Source organism: Bos indicus x Bos taurus, chromosome 7 (assembly GCF_003369695.1).
Source record: "Bos indicus x Bos taurus breed Angus x Brahman F1 hybrid chromosome 7, Bos_hybrid_MaternalHap_v2.0, whole genome shotgun sequence".
NCBI classification, from domain to species: Eukaryota; Metazoa; Chordata; class Mammalia; order Artiodactyla; family Bovidae; genus Bos; species Bos indicus x Bos taurus.
Window position 1 is genome coordinate 106,764,019 of NC_040082.1, and position 17,218 is coordinate 106,781,236.

At 57.5% G+C, this 17,218-nt stretch overlaps 2 protein-coding genes across 5 annotated transcripts; both read right to left on the bottom strand.

Annotated features, from left to right (window-relative positions):
- Positions 1 to 554: 554 nt before the first annotated feature.
- On the bottom strand, positions 555 to 6,688 carry LPAR2 (lysophosphatidic acid receptor 2). Of its 3 annotated transcripts, none has more exons than XM_027548413.1 (4): positions 5,980 to 6,474; positions 5,634 to 5,794; positions 4,257 to 4,998; positions 555 to 3,477 (listed from the first exon to the last, which is right to left on the bottom strand). In XM_027548413.1, the coding sequence occupies exons 3-4, from the start codon at positions 4,996 to 4,998 to the stop codon at positions 3,164 to 3,166; spliced, it is 1,056 nt and encodes a 351-aa protein (XP_027404214.1). In that variant the 5' UTR covers positions 5,634 to 5,794; positions 5,980 to 6,474; the 3' UTR covers positions 555 to 3,163. The 3 variants fall into 3 exon arrangements, with proteins under 3 accessions (XP_027404214.1, XP_027404215.1, XP_027404216.1); XM_027548415.1 differs by having other exon boundaries at positions 2,929 to 3,491; positions 5,980 to 6,492; XM_027548414.1 differs by lacking the exon at positions 5,634 to 5,794 and having other exon boundaries at positions 5,980 to 6,688.
- Positions 6,689 to 6,937: 249 nt separating this feature from the next.
- Positions 6,938 to 16,834, bottom strand: GMIP (GEM interacting protein). Of its 2 annotated transcripts, XM_027548412.1 has the most exons (22): positions 16,702 to 16,834; positions 16,285 to 16,411; positions 15,606 to 15,690; positions 15,032 to 15,107; positions 14,864 to 14,921; positions 14,466 to 14,591; positions 14,309 to 14,373; positions 14,092 to 14,199; positions 13,576 to 13,656; positions 13,321 to 13,491; positions 13,100 to 13,237; positions 12,439 to 12,626; positions 12,083 to 12,189; positions 11,921 to 12,010; positions 11,512 to 11,589; positions 11,284 to 11,438; positions 10,904 to 11,092; positions 10,670 to 10,807; positions 10,371 to 10,567; positions 9,646 to 10,033; positions 7,846 to 7,912; positions 6,938 to 7,713 (listed from the first exon to the last, which is right to left on the bottom strand). In XM_027548412.1, exons 4-22 carry the CDS (start codon positions 15,095 to 15,097, stop codon positions 7,340 to 7,342), a joined length of 2,784 nt encoding a protein of 927 aa, XP_027404213.1. In that variant the 5' UTR covers positions 15,098 to 15,107; positions 15,606 to 15,690; positions 16,285 to 16,411; positions 16,702 to 16,834; the 3' UTR covers positions 6,938 to 7,339. The 2 variants fall into 2 exon arrangements, with proteins under 2 accessions (XP_027404213.1, XP_027404212.1); XM_027548411.1 differs by lacking the exon at positions 16,285 to 16,411.
- Positions 16,835 to 17,218: the final 384 nt, after the last annotated feature.

Below are 17,218 nucleotides of genomic sequence, written 5' to 3' on the forward strand. Positions count from 1 at the left end.
CGGGGTACAGTTCATGGGATCGGACTGAGCGACTAAGCACACATTCTTCCAGCCGGAGAGGGCGACGCCGGTTTTGCTCTGCTTCGAGACTCCCACCTCTCACATCTCTGCCTTCCGCATTTTCTCAGAGCGACCGCTCCTGCTCAGAGCCAGAGCCCACCCCTCTCCCCTTTTCATAGGCTCCCATGTCTCAGAGCATCCCTCAGGAACCTATACATCTCAGATCCTAACTTCTCAGACACTCCACTCTTCCTTCAAGCCACCCTTTGTTTTCAAACCTTCCCTTGCCTTTCAGAACCGCATCAACACCCGCCCCCCCCCCCCCCACACACACACAATCTCCAGAAATCCTGAGCCCCAGACCCCTGCTCAGTGAGCTAGTGCGTCCCTCAGCCTAGGTCCCATCAGGTAGGTCACTGGGGCTTCTAGCCTCCTGGCTCCCCCTGCTGCAGCTCTAGTGTTCCATGGGTGGCACAGGAGTATGTGGTGATGGTGGCTGGGAGGTTAAAACTGAGTGATTTTCTCAGTTGCACAAACCAATTCACCTTTCAAGATTCAGCTTAAGAGTGACCTTGCTTGTTTATTCATTCTTTCGCTCTACAGCATTCCACTAGCACAGGAAGGATGCTTTCTGAGGACCTACCCTGTGATGCATCCCCAAATCAGAGTGAATCTTCACAGGCCTTTGTTTCTAGCTGTTAGGACTCCCACCATCGGAGGATTCTTGTGTGAGAGAAAAGGATTTATTATTGGACATAAATCACTTCTCCAAAGTCATGGGACCTCCTAGAGCCTGTTTGCTCTGGGGACAGATTTCTGACACAGGCTCAGAAAGGAACTTCAACTTCCGGGGAACATTTCAGAATCTTCTTCCCACTACTGTTGGAGAGGAAATGCAAACACCATCTAATGTGAAAACCACTACATGGTTTTCACATTAGGTGTGAAACAGAAGTTAACAGAAGTACTAGAACACGTGGGGACCATGGAAATGTCAGTGACTAGAGTGGGCAGTGACCACACGAAAGACCTGAAAAGTGGTCGGTAACTTTGGTGTCCTTCAGAGAATAGTGGTGGGGGGAGGGGGTTGAAAGCTATGAGTACCATCTGAGACAAAAAAAACCTGGTCACCTAGTAGACAGGAGAGAACCTACAGGGGAGGGAAAAACTGACGGCACAAGATCCCAAAGGAGACCAGAATTGTGTGGGTTAGAACCTGGAAGATGCTGATGCAACAGCAGCCCGCTCAGAGCACATGAAACAGAACTACCTTTGGAGACCACTGGGGGTGGTTCCCACCCCACAGGAATTGATCGACTGCCTCTGCATCTGGAACAAATACTCCTGTCCAACAGGCATGGAGCTCCATGGAGACAAGGACTGCGTACTCATCTGTGTGGTAGAAGGCGCTGGCCAAGGTCATCACTTCTGGCAACTCAGGGCCCAGGCTCAAGGAACCACACTGCCCACCTTGGACCCCGGGATACCTAGCACCCCAGTTTATTCTTGCCTCCTCACAGAGCTGTTGTGGGGCCGGGAGAGTTTCCCAAAGGGAAACCCAGCCCCATTCCATGTAGAAAGACCTACATGTTTTTGGTTCTTTGGCAATGCATGCTTTAGTAGTTTAAGAATTTGGTCTCTGATGGGAGGCCTGGGTTCAAATTCTGGGTAGGTATGGAAGCAGAGAATCCAGATTCTGGTTCACTCTGTGCCTAGCAGATTGCCTCTATGAGCATCTGAGAGGGGGTTCATCATGGGCCTGGCACATCTGAGACCATAGAGGGAAGTGGGCAAAGCCGGGCTGAGCTTGTGACCAATTCCAGACTTTATGGAAAACTGAAGCCCTTTCTACAGGGGCCTCTCTAGCCCCCTCTGTGTCCTTCTGAAGGTATGTGATCATGGGCCAAATCTCAATCTTTTTGGGCCACTGTCCCCATATGAAAAATATGTATAATACCTTTGCCACAAGAAGCAGATGGTAATTAAATAATGTACATAAAGTACCCTGATGCTGGGAAACAGAGGGCAGGAGGAGAAGAGGGGACAGAGGATGAAATGGTTGGATGGCATCACTGACTCAGTGGACATGAGTTGAGCAAGCTCTGGAAGTTGGTGATGGACAGGGAAGCCTTAACGTGTTGCAGTCCATGGGGTCGCAAAGAGTAAAGTACATATCTGTGTGCCAGGCACAGCAGAGGAGCTTGAGAAATGGCAACTTTAAAATCGTGCATGCTGGTCCATGGACCCCACAACCCCTAGCCCATCTATTATAGGTAGGTGATAGAGTGGGCAATGGGATAGACACATCTGACTATTAACAACTTGGACTCAGACCAAAGGGCAAGCAGCAGGCTTACACAGGCCAGGAACCACTCTGGGCTCCAGAGGATGGAAACAGGCAGGTGGCAAGATGGAGGCAGGGGAACAGGTGGAGGAGACAGAGGACAAAAGGAAAGAGACCAAGGGGGAATGAGAACAGGGCCGAGGAGATGCCATGTTGAAGGATTCCAGCTCAGTCTGAGCCAAGGTGGACAATTCTGGGACACAGGGACAGACAGACCAAGCTGACAACAGAAGAGGCTTTGGAGATCTCAGAGTAGAAAAGTTTACTCCTTAAATCATGCCCTCCTTGTAGACCGCCTCAGTTCTCATGGGACAGGCAAGACCCCTGGAGGCTGCAAGGGGTCACAGACCTTTCCCAGCTCACACTTGGCACTCCCGTCTGTGCCCCTAAACAGTCAGCCTCAGGCAGACGGGGCTCCCATAGTCCGTCCTCGTCACCCTGCTTCCCCGGGCTGCATGGCCCGAGAGTCCTCGTCTCTCTCACATTTATCGTCTACACCACCACAGACAAGAAAGCAGTCCACAGGGGTTACCAGGCATGTGCAGAAAAAAAATAGAAAAGTGTCTGTTAAAAAGCCCCCCAACCTGAGATGACTTCAGAGCCCAATTCTTGCACCCCATTCAACTCTCTCCCAGTTGCATAGATGACCCTAACCCGCAGGCTCAGAGACAGGCACAGCTGTGTGCCTGGGTAGGGCTGGCAGTGGTTCATGCCATGTCAGACTGATGGTCTGCCTTTAAGTCTGGCCCGCAGGTGCATCCACAGTGGCCCGGGGCAGCGATGTGGCATTTGCTGTACCCTGCTGAAATCCAAGGTTAGCTAAAGGGTGGAGTCCATCAGGGAATGGCCATTCTCAGGAAGCATGATGCGAATGCCAGTGCCTGTGGGAGTGGAGGCTGTGTAGCGAACAGACTCGTGGGTAGATGGGCGGAGGCAACGACAGCAGAGGAGACGGCGAAAAGTGCGGCGCATCTCAGCATCACGGCAGGAGTACACCACGGCGTTGACCAGTGAGTTGGCCTCGGCTAAGAGTAGGAAATACTTCTCCACTGCCAGGACGTTGCAGGACTTGCAGCCCAGACCATCCAGGAGCAGCACCACCTGGCCCGGCGTCCAGCAGACCACAAATGCCCCTGTGGGATAGAGCCTGACATGAGCAGGGCCAGCTGTTGCAACCGCTCAAAGCTGGGGGGAATCTCTAGATCTTGGGCGACAGCTGAGCGGTTTACAAGGAAATGCTTCCTGTCTTGCTGCCTTTGCAGCATGATGGGCAGAATGGCTAAGAAGGGGAACCTTTCTCTGATTTGTCTGCCTTTCCTAACTGGGACATGATGGACAGGTGGAGTAGGAAATGGCAACTACAGTACTCTTGCCTGGAAACTCCCATGGACAGTGGAGCCTGTCGGGCTACAGTCCATGGGGTTGAAAAGAGTCAGACACGACTGAGCACGCACACACACAGTGGACAGGACCCTGGACACTGAAGATTCTTTAGTGGGAAGGAGGTCACCGTGGGACTGGCCAGTTAGTTGGTGGGGGAAAAGGAATGATTGAGAAGAGCTGCTCTGCTTCTTGGGGGTGGTATGTGTCTTCAACCCAGACCATTCATTCTACATTTAACAGCTGAACTGACCCCATTACTCCTGGCTAAGAACCCTTAAGTTCCCACGGAACTCAGAACAAGCTATGACTCCTGTCTGTACCCTTTAAGGCTGTGCTGACCTCTCCTCACGTGGCCTTCTTCTGTCTTTGGGCTGGTCCTGTTGCAGCACTCACTTTCTGTTCCCTCTGCTTGGAACTCTTCCCTGGCCTCATCTCAGCTATCACTTCCTTGAAGAACATTCCCCACTCAAATCGTCCCCTCCCATCACGCTCGATCAGATTGGCAGTTGGGAAGCAGGGTACCACTCACCTAGGATGATGACAACAGTTTTGACCAGGTTCAGCGTTGTTTCACGGTAGCGGGGGTGGCAGCTGACATGCTCGGCCATGCGCTGCACTCGCCGCCTCACATAGAAGAAGATGCGGGTGTAGACAGCCACCATGAGCAGGAAGACGAGCAGACTGGACAGCGCCCAGACGGCGAGGTAGGAGCGGCTGAGCAGGGGGGCCATGCGAGAGCAGCGGTCCAGGGCACAGAGGCAGTGCCAGGAGTGGGCGGGCAACAGCCCCAGCCCCAGCGCGGCCACCCACACGCCCACAATCAGCATGATGACCCGGCCTGGGGGCAGGCGGCTGTGCAGCTGGACGGCCATCACACTGCGGTGCCGCTCCACGGCAATGGCCAGAAGTGTGGCCACGGAGGCCGTCAGGCTCGTGTCCAACAGGCCCTGCCGCACGAACCAGCCCTGGAGTGACAGCCGGGCTGTGCGCGGGCCTGTGTGGAACATGAGGAAGAGGTAGGCCACACCGGCAAAGAGGTCAGCTGCGGCCAGGTTGCCAAGCAGGTAGTAAATGGGTTGGTGGAAGCGGCGATTGGAGGCGATGGCTGCGATGACCAGCAGGTTGGTCAGAAGCACCAGCACGCTGACAGTCAGGCCCAGCGCCACCACAACCAGATCTTTGGGCCGCCAGTGGGAGCTGAGCTCCTTGCCACTGTTGTTGTAGAAGAAGCCGATGGTCTCATTGTAGTAGCACTGGCCCATGGTGACCATCTGGGGGCAGAGAAGGGGAAGTCAGTACGGGCAGTCCTTGGTGGAAGGACACAGAGGGGAGCAGCAGCCAGAGGGAGGGTTAAGACAGGAAGGGCAAGCGTCTCAAACTCAGATGAAAGTGAAAGCGAAAGTCCACGTATAGTCCACGGAACTCTCCAGGCCAGAATACTGGAGTGGGTAGCCTTTCCCTTCTGCAGGGGATCTTCCCAACCCAGGGACGGAACCCAGGTCTCCCGCATTGCAGGCGGATTCTTTACTAGATGTCTGACCACCAGGGAAGATGCCTCATGGCAAAGTGGCAAAGTGGACAGGGCTGACCTGGAAAGAATGCTCCATGAGTTGGGGGGTGGGCAGCTGTTGCTTAATTACAAATAAGCTTCTTGTAAAGATAGCCCCTGAATCAAATGACTGGGCAGCTTTGTTTTTAACTGAAAAAAGCAAAACAAAATTCATTTGCCCACCCGGGGCCAATCTGTAACCAATTTGTGTTGGGTGGTGGTGGGGGGCGTAGATTAGGGCAGGACAAAGGGGTGTGAGCCGTGAAAGCAGACAAGGGAGGGTCAGTTTGGTGTTGGGGTCAGTGCAGGGAGCAGAAACCAGCGGGCGTGTTCGCAGGGTGGGGCCACTGCTCGGACCTGGCAGGAGGTCGGTGCTGGGGTGTGGTGATCTGGGCGATCAGATTGGACAGTGAGGCAGCTCCATGAGTTGGGCGGCGGGCTTTGCTTTGCGCGCGAGTGCTCCCAAAGCAGGCGGTGCGTCGGGCCGCTCCGGGTGGGAGTGAAGACGCTGGCGGCCTCTGGGACAAAAGGGGCTGTCAGGAAGGCGGTGGCAGGCCTGGCCTAGGGGGGGTGGGGGTGGGACCCAGGCTGGGGGAGGAGAAGGAGGAAGGAGAAGAGGGTGAGGCGCCTGGGCCCCGCGGGCACGTGCCGCGCCCTCCCCGGAGCCCGCGCGCACCCAACCCCCAGTCGATGCCGGCCTCACCTGAGCCGCCCGTCACGCCGCAGACTGGGCGGCCCTGCGCCCGAGACCCATGGCCGGGCGACCAGAGCGGGAGCAGAAGAGCGTCTGGCAGCGCCGGGCCGGAGCGGCCGGGGAAGGGCGGGAGGCGGGGTCCCGCCGCCACGCCCCCGTCGCGGCGTCCCGCAGCCACCACCTGGGCGAGCCCCGCCCCGTCCCCGCCACCTGGAGGAGCCTTGCTTCCGCGGCCGTGGCGGGGACAGGGGCGTCCGGAACCGCAGCTCCCCGTTTCCTCTCCGTCTCGCAGCCCCTCGGCCGCCCCCTCCACTTCCGGCGCGGGACCCCCGCCTCCTGTCCCCGCACACCTCTCGCGCCTGCAATTGTGGGCCTTCGCGGGGCTGGCCGAGAGTTCCCGCCGTGACCTGGCGCCGCCCGGGGCCGCGTCCTGGTGGTCGCTTGGTCCTCGTCCCCGCGCCGACCCTCCCCCGCCCGCTCCCTCGCGTCCAATCCGTCGCCGAGTTCCAAGCCACGCCCTGATCCGACCCCGCTCCCCTCGCCCGGACCCCAGCCCCTCCTTGGCTTCGCCGGCCCAGAGCTACCGCTCGCCTGGCCCCAGCTGACTGTCCTGTCGCACTCAGGTTTCTCGGAATGCCTCCCTCCTCAGCGCTGTTCCCTGCCCGGCCCACGTCCGTGGCAGCCCTGGACTCCCACGTCCCAGAGCACACAGCCCTATTGTCTCGGTTATCTGCACTTTGTTTGATTTCCCAGGACTGGATCGCACGCGGAGCTCTGGGAGGGCCGGCCCCTGTGACTCAGCCAGGTGTCCAGGCCCAGCCTCTACCGCCTGTACGTGCTCGGCGGTGTTCTGAGGTGAAAATAAGAGGGCTTTGGCTTCTGTAGTCGGTGAAAATGAAGCGGAAGACTGCTGCCTTACCGACCTCTCCTGTGTCACCCTCCCCCAGCAAAGAAAGACACTCAAGGATATAAAAGACACAGTTTATTCAGAGGCCACCAGACCCCAGGCACCACCAGGATGCTGAGTCTGGGTTGCCACACCCTCCAAGATCTGGTCACTTGGGATCAGCTAAGGAGGCAGACAGAGATGGGGGAGTGGCCACAACCAAAGTAGCAAAAAGCACCCCTGTCTCAAGGATCCCATGACCTATATTGACCCTGAGTAACCTCTGAACCTGAGTGGCCCTGATACTTGACATTGACCTGTGTCTTGTAGAGGGTAAGCTGGTACCGCCAAAAGAGTTTTAGTTCTCCACTAGGCCATGTAGTCTTTCCTCAGAGGAATTCTCCAGACACCCCAACATTTAACTCCTGGGAAGTTGGGCCCATCTTCTCAGTCCTGGCCTTCTTGATCAGAGTGCTGGAATAGTCAGAGGCGATCCTCAGCCTCCTCAGTTTGGGGGTCTGGGCAGCAGGTGGCCGTGGGCACAGACTCGCTGTGCAGCTTGGAGAGTAGCCTGGCTGTCTCCTGGGTGATCTCAAAATGCTTGGGCAGAGGGGTGCGGCACAGAGGGCTGTCCTCACGGATGGTAGCGGCAGGGCTGGGTCCTCGCCTCTGCAAGCTCCCTTGGGGCACTGATGTGACGGAGGTCTCCTCGGACAATTTGGAAGCCACCAGGGCCAAGCCAGACAGCTGGTGGGTGACAGGCCGCACACCTCCCCGAGGATACTTCACTGGCTGGCGGCTGAAGTGGCCACGAGGCTGTGTCCCCAGGGGTGAGTCCTCAGACCCTTGGCTGGACACTGTGGGATAGGGTGGTCAATGCTAAGCACCCCAAAGTCCTCTGGATACCACCCTCCATTGTCATCACAAAGTCCAGCGACCCCAGGGCAGGAGCAACCCCAGAACCCTGGGCTAACCTCCAACACACTCACCTTCCCCTCCCTCATTTTTGATGTCTTCGGTTATTTCCTCTTCCTGCTCACTCTGCAGAGTTGAAATCTGTAAGAAGAAACCCAGGAATGAGACCTCCAGCAATAAAATCCCAGTTCTTGGAGATTCTTGAACCAGCAATAAAATCGCAGTTCTTGGAGACTCTGCTGCTGCTGCTGCTAAGTCGCTTCAGTCGTGTCCGACTCTGTGCGACCCCGTAGACGGCAGCCCACCAGGCCCCACCGTCCCTGGGATTCTCCAGGCAAGAACACTGGAGACTCTAGAACCAGCAATAAAATCCCAGTTCTTGGAGACTCCTGAACATGCCAAAGCTCCTCGTTTCAGTTTTGTTATTTGGGGAGAGATGATGCCCTCAAGAATGTACTGCTTGCCCTCCTGAGAAGAGGTGTCATTAATCTCAACTGTGGGCTCTGTAAAGTGGGAATGTCTTTGTTCAGCAGAGGTTGTTGGTTGTTAGTCACTCAGTTGTGTCTGACTCTTTGCGACCCCATGAACTATAGCCCACTGGGCTCCTCTGGCCACAGGATTCTCCAGGCAAGAATACCGGGGTGGGTTGCCATTCCCTGCTCCAGGGGATATTCCCGACCCAGGGATCGAACCCAGGTCTCCCGCATTACAGGCAGCAGAGGACCAGCCTGGAAAGTGACAGCCATCTCTCCGTTAGGAAGGGGTGAACTACTGATCTCCATCCTGCTATACTTTCTGCAATTTTAGGCCTGCTTTTTTAGCTTATCTGTGTACCTTTTAGTTTATCCTTTCGCTAAATGCTAATAGCAGTTGGAATGCTCTCTCTCGGTCCTGAGCACTTTCTGAAGTTCTGAGTCCCACACCTCACTCACAGCCCCTTTTCCGGCTCTGGGGTGCTACAGGGGAGATCCAAGCTCTCAGGAATGGTGAGTATATCAGGACCTGAGGGACAGGAAGCCTCCCCTAAGAGTCCCATCTATATATGGTTTTCACTAACAGTAGGTACCTCTTAGGGCACTTACTATGCAAACTCACCTGCACTGTAGGTATGCAGTCAATGGAGGCTTGCACACCCCTCTTTGGCCTCACTTCCTACCACCTTCCCCTCACTCATTCATTACAGCATAGGGCTGTGTCCTGAACACAGCAGGCATGGTCCCACCTCAGGGCTGTTGTACTGGCTGTTCCCTTTGCCTGGAACACCCTTTCCCTGTTCTCCACCTGGCTTACTTCCCCCTCACATCTTTCTAGTCTTTGAGCGGACTCATCTTCTTCATGGGACGCACCCACAGCCTCCTATTTACCGTTACAAACTGCCCACCACCTCTCACCTTGGTGCCCTTGACGTCTCTTACTTTACCCAACCCTTTCTTTCCTTTAGAGTACTCATCACCTTGTAACATCCTATATACCTTTGTATAACTTTGTATCGTATATCTTGTTTATTGTTGGTTTTTTCCTCACTAGAAGGGAGGCAACCAAGAGGGTGGACTCTGAGTATTTTGCTGATACATATGTAATGCCTAGAACAATGCTTGGCACACAGTAGGTGTTCAATAAATATTCTGTTGAAGGAATCAATAGTATTCATGTTAGGATCTCTGCAAGGCTGTACCCTGTTGTTATCCCATTATTTCCCACCACTCCATTCCTTACTTTTCCTTTCAGGATGAGCGCAGGGTCAATAATAAAGGAGGAAGGGAATGAAATAGACAATTTTAAAGGGGAAGGAAGGAAGGAAGACAGGAGAGAGAGTGGGAGGATTACATGGAGAGCAGGTTCTCCCCATGTCTGTGGGCCCAGCAGGTTCCTACCTCTGGGAGCGTGGCCTCGGGATGCTTCTCCAGGGCACCAAGGAGCATGGCGTCTGGGTCCCGGTCTGAGGCTAGGGATAAGGGCAGGGGGTCCAGGACAAGTTGTAAGTGTGGTGGCTGGAGGCTAGCTGGGAGGGTCGCAGGGGGTGGGCTGGGGTCTCGGGGCAGGGGCTCAGTGGCCAGGAGGAGCTCGTCAGGCCCAAAGATCTGCTCATAGTGCACAATGAGGAACTCGACGAGCTGAGCCTGGTGTGCGGAATCCAGCAGGCAGGTGACAGGCCCGGCACCTGCTGGCCCTGGACCGTCGGGCAGCCGCAACAGTGTCGGCCCAAATACAATGCCCAGGTTGTTGGCAGACATCTTGTTGTCCTCAAACTGTGCAGCCACCCTGGAGCAGAAGGAGCAGAAGGAGCAGAAGGATCAGGGCCCTGAGTGTCTGATTACTGGTCACTGGGTAGGACCTGCAAACCAGGCTAGTGGCGACTTGCTCAAGTCATGGGTAAGAGGTCCTGGTCATTGTTTGCGACCAGTAGCCACAAGCCTGGAGATGGGGGTCAAGGGTCAGCATCCAAAGTCAGAAGTCATGTATTAAGTTTCAGAGCTCAGAAAACACATACAAAGGTCAGAAGTCAGTGTCAGGGGTCAGTGGTCCCATGTCTAAGGAGGGCACAACAGTCTGAGCCTCAGATCAGAAGTCACGTGTCAAGATCAAGGACAGTGCACACCTGAACAGATGGGCCACCAGGTGCCGCAGGGTGCTGTAGTTAGAGTCGGGCAGCTGCACCAAGAGGGTCTTCAGCGAGCGGATAACCTCAGGGCTGGGGCTGGGGGTCCCAGGGTCGTGCACAGGGTCTGCATGCAGGGTCTTAGCCAGAGAGATGAAGGCATCGTAGAGGTGGAAGGGGACCACGGGGTCAGTGAGCTGGGGGTGGAATGGCAGGGGGGATATGGGTGTGGGTGGGCTGCAGAGGGTCCTCAGCCTGAGCCCATCTGGCCCATGAGTCCCAAGCCACTGAGCACCCACCTCCTGGAGGAATCTCTTGAGAACACTCGAGACATCATGAGGTGAGTTCCCTGACAGGTCAACCAATGCTCGGCCATTCTCAAAAGCCTGGCACAGCCGTTCCACGCGGACCCTGGACCCGCTGACCCGATAAATGCCCTGCAGGGCAGGGGTGGGAAGTGGACACCTGGCTTGCAGTCTGGCCATTGAGAGGGCTGGGTCACTACTGGGGGTGGTCAAAGGTCAAGGCAGCACCTGCACGTGGAGCGCGCGCTGTTCTATCTCGGCCGTGCACCTGGTGATCACAAAAGGCACCTCCTCCGGGAAGTCCCTGGGCAGCTGCAGGAAGCTGACCCCAAACAGGGGCGTCCGGGCTGGTAGCCGCTTATGTCCACAGAGGATCAGTAGGGTCTCGAGGCAGCGCTTGTGGCAGGCCAGAAAGCACTGAGGGACGGTAATGAGGGTCAGTGGGGAGAGAAGGTCATAGAGATACTCAGGGGGTTCATAGGGGAGCATCAGATCAGGGCAGGCCTCTCATGGGAAGGTCTTAGGAATCTCAGGTCACGGAGATGCCTGTGGTCAGAGAGGTCACTGGGGGTCAGCAGAAGTCATTAGGTCGTCAGCCCAGGCCGTACCTCCTCGCACTCTGTCCCGCTGACCATGAAAGCCTCACACTCTCGGCACTTGGCTGGGCCCCGCAGCCGCCGCAACCGGTGGGTCTGGGCCGCGTTGGATAGTATCCACTTCTTGAAGGGGGTCCCTGGCCCGTTCTCCAGCCCATCTCCCAGGTCTGCAGGGAGGGAGACAGGGGTCAGAAGTGCCTAATCCATCCCCAGCCCACCTCCACCTGCTTCCAGCCTCACCAGGGTCTCGCTCCTCAAAGTCATCTGAAGACTCGGTGCCTATGGATGACACTTTTACCAGCCGCCTTGTGCCAGAGCCTGGAGTCAGAAGGTTACAGAGGGTGAGGGTCACAGAGGTCATGGGGGAAGCTCCAAGGCTAAGGAGACCTTCCTGGTCTTCAGCCTTCCCAAAGCACCCACGGATGCCCTTGGGGAAAGGGTCAGAGGTCAGGGGGGTCAGACAGATCAGGGGTTAGGGGCTGAAGAATATAGGTCAGTAACCTGAGGGTAGTGGTGGTTCCAAGTTGGATCAAGAGAATGGGTCAGAGGTTGAGAAAATAGGTCAGGGATGCAGGGTAGGTCAGAGGTCAAAGAAAGAGGGTTTGAGATTGAGGGTCGGAGCCTGGCCAGGGGCCGAGGATGGTCCCACCTGGACTGGAAGTGGGAGAGTCCTGGGAGCGAGACTCGCTGCTGCCGCCCACACTGTCCACATCGCTGCCCACAGTGGGGCCCGGAGCTCCTAGGGAGGGGCAGGCCAGTCAGGTGTGGCCTTCTCCCCACACCACTCCTGCCCGCCTTCCACGGTACTCACCCTGGCAGCCTGTGCCTGTGTCTTCCCAAGGGCCTGGCTCAGCTGCACTCTCATCCAGCTGTGGAGGGGGTGCTCCAGAGAGCTTCTTTCTTGTGTCCAGGGGGGAACTGAGAGGAGAGGTTTGAGGGCTCTGATAATCAGGAAGCTGGCCTGGGACTGACATCACCCCTGGCATCCCTTTTAGGACCCAACTTCAAGGACTTAGGTCTGCAAGCCCTTATGGCCATGGGCATCATCGCCCCCAGTGCAGTAACCCCAAATTCCCAACCCTCCCACGACTAGGACAACCCCACCCAAATGCCTGGCGCCGCCGCGTCTCCCTGGCTTCCTATTTGACCCTGCTCCTGGGGACCCACCTGTGCGTGAACTCCTGGAAAGAATAGGCGGGTGGCGGGGGCGGTGGGGAGTGGGGCCTTATGGCCCTCACGAACTCTTGGTATCGCTGGCCGGGCTCGAAGGGAGCGCAGCACTCGGCCAGGGCAGCGAAGGCGCGGGGGCCATGCTCTGCCTGAGCCCCTCGAAGCCCGAACAATCCCAGGGTCACCTGTGGGCGGAGCCCGCGTGTGAGAGGGGCGGAGCCCGCGTGTGAGAGGGGCAGAGCCCGCGTGTGAGAGGGGCGGAGCCCGCGTGTGAGAGGGGCGGAGCCCGCGTGTGAGAGGGCCGGAGCCCGCGTGTGAGAGGGGCAGAGCCTGGGAGCCTGGGGCGTGGCCTGACCCTGAGCGACACCAGCTCCATCCAGGCTGGTCCAGGCTTGGGGGCCGGGCAGGGCAGTGGGAGGTGGCTGAGGGATTGAGCCTGCCGCTGGCATAGGGGTGTGATCAGAACCCGGGTGGGTCAACCTCGGGGGAGGACCCCTTGAGTGGGGAACGAGAAAGGAAGTGCTGTCAGGGTCTGGGGGCGGGAACTGGCTGTCCCAGGAGAGGGAGCGAGTCCTGGTGCACCAGAGGCGGTCTAGGGGCAGGTGAGGCCCAGTGGTGCTAATGAGCGTGGCGGGCAGCCGTCGGGTTAGGGTCTCACCCGCCTCAGCACTTCGTCCCCCTGCAGCACCAGTTTGCGCACGTGTGACACGATCCGCTGCTTGGCGGCCTCTAGTTCCTGTTGCCGCGCATTGGCCTCTCTGACGCAGGCCTGGTACAGCGCTTCGGCCTCCTGTGCCTGGAGAAACCGAGGCAGGGAGCGTGTATGGGAGAGATCCGTGGGGCTGGGGGCGCCGAAGCGCAGCGGGGCACCGTCCCCACCTTGGCCTGGGCCTCTTCTCGAGAGCGCCGCCGCCGCTCCTGCTGTTTGTTGGGGCCTGGTGAGGCCTGGAGAGCCAGGTCTTCCGGCGATACCTGGGAACGCACCCGCAGCTCCTCGCTGCGCTGCGTGTACTGGAGCTGGGCCCGCCGCAGCGCCTGCACCGCCTCGTTCTAGGGGCGGAAGAGGGACGAGTCTTCCGGCTTCTTCATCTCCTCCCCCAACCTGCTTTCCCAGCCCGCAACCCTAGGCCTCACCATCCGCTTCTGCTCTTTCATCCACTGCTCCTTGAACTCCTTCCGCCACTTCTCAATCTCAGTCCGTTTGGCAGCCAAGGGCTGGGAAGGATGGGGAATGAGGAATGCTGCCTGGGTTGCTTGGTCATCCCATTCACCGGGGCCACACGTCTTTCACCCTCTGGACCCTTTTCTAGGTCTACACCCTCTCCTGGGTCTTCTCCCCCAGATCTGCCCTCCCCTACCCCCGTGGCCTCTCCGCAAAGAATCTCGGTGGTCACTTCCATCCTTTGGGTCTGGAGCTGGGGATGCCAAGGCTCTCTTCCTGAGTACACTCAGCATCTTGCCCCATGGCCCGCGGACAAACAAAAGCAGTTTTGTAATCACACAGGAAGCCTGGTTTGAATCTCTGCTGGGTAACCTTGGGCAAGTTCCGCAGCATCCCTGGTCTCGGCTTCCTCATCAGCAAATGGTGCTGATGGTAATGATGCCTCCCCGGATGCTTGTAGAGAAATGATGCATGAGGGGCCCCCTCACCTGGTAGTAGTCTCTTTTCTGCTGGGCCAGTGTCTCCATGGCCAGGTTTCCTAGGCTGAGGTCGTGCTCCAGAAACAGGAGGTAGATATATTGCAATGACATTTGGCTCTGGGGAGGGGAGAGGCAGCTGGTGTTAGAGGATGCTGAGGATCTAGGAGGGCCCAGCTGGGATTCTGAAGGGGTTGGGCTCTGGGGGCCAGTGTCTGCTCAGGGCTACCTGCTGCTGGATTGACACCTTGCCAGCCTCAGCAATCTTCATGATGTTTTTGGCAAACTCCAGCTCTGGGGGTAGACAGCAGGGGTCTGAGTTAGGTGGGGTGCGAGTACTGCAGGGTCGAGCGCAGGGCCTGGGACTGGGCCCAAGGAGCCCTCACCGTAACTGGCTCTCTTCTCAGTCCAGGCCAGCAAATCCTTGACGTAGCGGCTCCAGGTCTTGGCATACTCCAGGGCTGCATCCACGCCCCCCTTGGTTCGGATGAGCCGCAAGTCCAGTTCCTCCCCTGGGGCAGATGGGTGGACCTCTGAAACTTCCCTGAGCCCTCAGACCAGACCAGTGAACCCTGTTCTACATCCTATGGCTTCTCCAAACACTGCCTTGCTTTTACGTATCCAGGTTGCTATCTTACACGAATTCTCTGCTGAGACTGGGGCTCCCTGAGGACAGGGGTTCATGTCTGCTGTGTGCACTGCCATGTCCCTGGTGCACGGAACAGGCAGTTGGTGATGAAGGACTCCTTTCTGCCCCCATGCTTCTGGGCCCAGAGCCCCCTACCTGTAAGGGGTGCAGGATCCTCTGGGGAGGGGCCACTCCAACGGCTGGTTTCACTGGTCTGAGGGGTGGGAGGAGACAGCATTCAGGAACACGCAGTGCAAGTGCCCCACTTTCCTCGGTCTGTCCTCTGAGGCCCCTTCTCCCTGTCCCCTGGGTTCCATCTCTCACCAAAGCGGCTGTGGGGTTCTTGTCAGGTTCTGGATCTCCTGAAATCACAGGGTCTCCAGCCAGCATCTCAAGAGTCCTGGGAAGTCAGGGAGTCAGGATGCCACCCTCCACCGAGTCTGTCCCACCTAGGGTGCTAGGGACCCCAGGGCAGTTTGGGGATGGTCCTAGATATCACCTCTGTGACATCTGTCATATCTGGGGGTCCTGAGGGATGGGACTTTAGGGAGGGAAGTAAGTGAGCTTTTTTTTTTTTAATGAAATTTGAGATAGAATTTGAAGGATCCTGGGTAACTTTGGGGTTTAGAGTAGCATTATAAAGCTCTCCAATGTTTTAAGGGATCACAAGCATCACAAGGATACGTGGGGGCCCTAGGATCGCTCTGGGGGTTGCTGGTGGGTTTAGGGGGTTGAATTTGGGGATATTCAGATGTGTTGAAGGCCCTCTCTTAGGCTTCTTGGGTTATTAGGTAAGTGCATCCAGAAGCTGCAGGTTCCTAAAGGGGCTTTGGGCATCTAAATGGTTAGGGATTTAGGGATCCTGGCAGAATTTGGGGTGACTCAGGCTCAGACTCACACGTTCCCCAGTGAGATCTCGAGGTTGTCCAGGCTTCGGAAGATGTCACTGTACCTCTTCCTGCTCTCAGGAGCCGGGGGTAACCCTTGGAGAGGGGAGTATCACACATGGGGCAACAGAAGCCTCTCTCCACCCACTGCACCTTGGCAGGTCGTTTGGAGGGTGAGGATGGCGAGCAGGGGTGGGGGTGGGATCGGGGGTGGGGGGATGGGGGAGGGGAGGTGGGGTGGGAGGGTGGAGGGAAAGAGAAACGAAAGAAAGAGAGATAGAGTTCTGGACCCATGGGGAGTGCAGGATGGTGTGGGTGTTTGAGCTGGGATGGCGGGAGTGTGGGCTTGGGTGGGGCCCGACTCAGGACAGGCAGACGGACTCAGGCACAACCCAACACAGAGACCGCGGCTTGGAGAAGCAGAGACACCCACACATGCATGGGCCTAGAAGCAAAGTGACGAAACAGATGTCCTAGATACAGCCACACTATCTCCAGGGACAGAGACAGCTTGACAATGGAGCCACATGGACCTCAGGCCAGACAGATGGAAATACACGTGGGACAGACCAGCACAGGGCCCGCGGCAGAAACACACACGGGCAGATTGAAACCCGGAGAGGCATAAAGACCAAATGACACTCAATATGCAAATCAGAGACACAAAGACTGGCGGAAACAAAGTCGGACCTCGCCACGTTTCTGCTGCAGGCACCCCTTCTAGGGGGCGCAGACCAGCATGTTCCCCTCCCTGGGCAATGGAGTAGCTGGGTGGGGATCCTGCCGCGTTGCCCTCTCCATCAGCAGTCGTGACACCCTGCCCCCATCACAAATATCAGAAGCAGAAGCGGCCACTTCCCCTTCCTGGGCCCCCTCCCCCAGACATCCGGGGTGAACTCCTACGGGGGAGGGGGTCAGGGGCTGGTGTCCCGGACCCCCTCTCAGCTTGGGAGTCCCCACAGTGGAGAATTCCCGCGTCCTCCCCATTCAGGAACTCCTCTCCCAGCTTTCCGGACAGAGAGGGTCAGGAGGGGACTCTCACTGATTTAGGAAGTAGGATACGGTCGGGAGAGGCCCCTCGAGGATCACGAGTCCCGGACCGCCTACCCGGCTCTGTTGAGTCCATGCTCCGGCCCTAGGGTCGCTCGGCTAGGACGGGGACTGGGATGGAATCGCGCGCCGGCGCCGCCGGGGCCAAGCCCCGGTTTCCTGCCTCGGCCGCCGCTGCCGGGGTTCCGCGCGGCCCCGCCTCGCGAAGGCCCCGCCCCCAACCACGCCTCTGCTGCTAGGCCACACCCTCCAGGCAAAGACGCGCGGACCACGGCCCCTGCCGGAGCGGCCGGGGGTGCACTCAGGACCTCCTGAGTGACCGGCCGAAACAACTCCATCCTGGCCAGGGTTTCCTCTTCCCAGATCTTTATGGGGCCCCCTAACCCCAGCATACTCCCTTTACAGTGGCCAGAGGAGCCTGTCCCAAACTTTTCCCGTTCTACGACCCAGTGACACCCCTGCCCGTCTCTTGGAACTCAGTGGGAGCCCCCTGGTGGTGGTCTGATGTTCTGCCCCATTCCGGTTGAATCTGAAGTCTCCGAAAGCTGAATGCCGAAGAACTGATGCTTTTAAA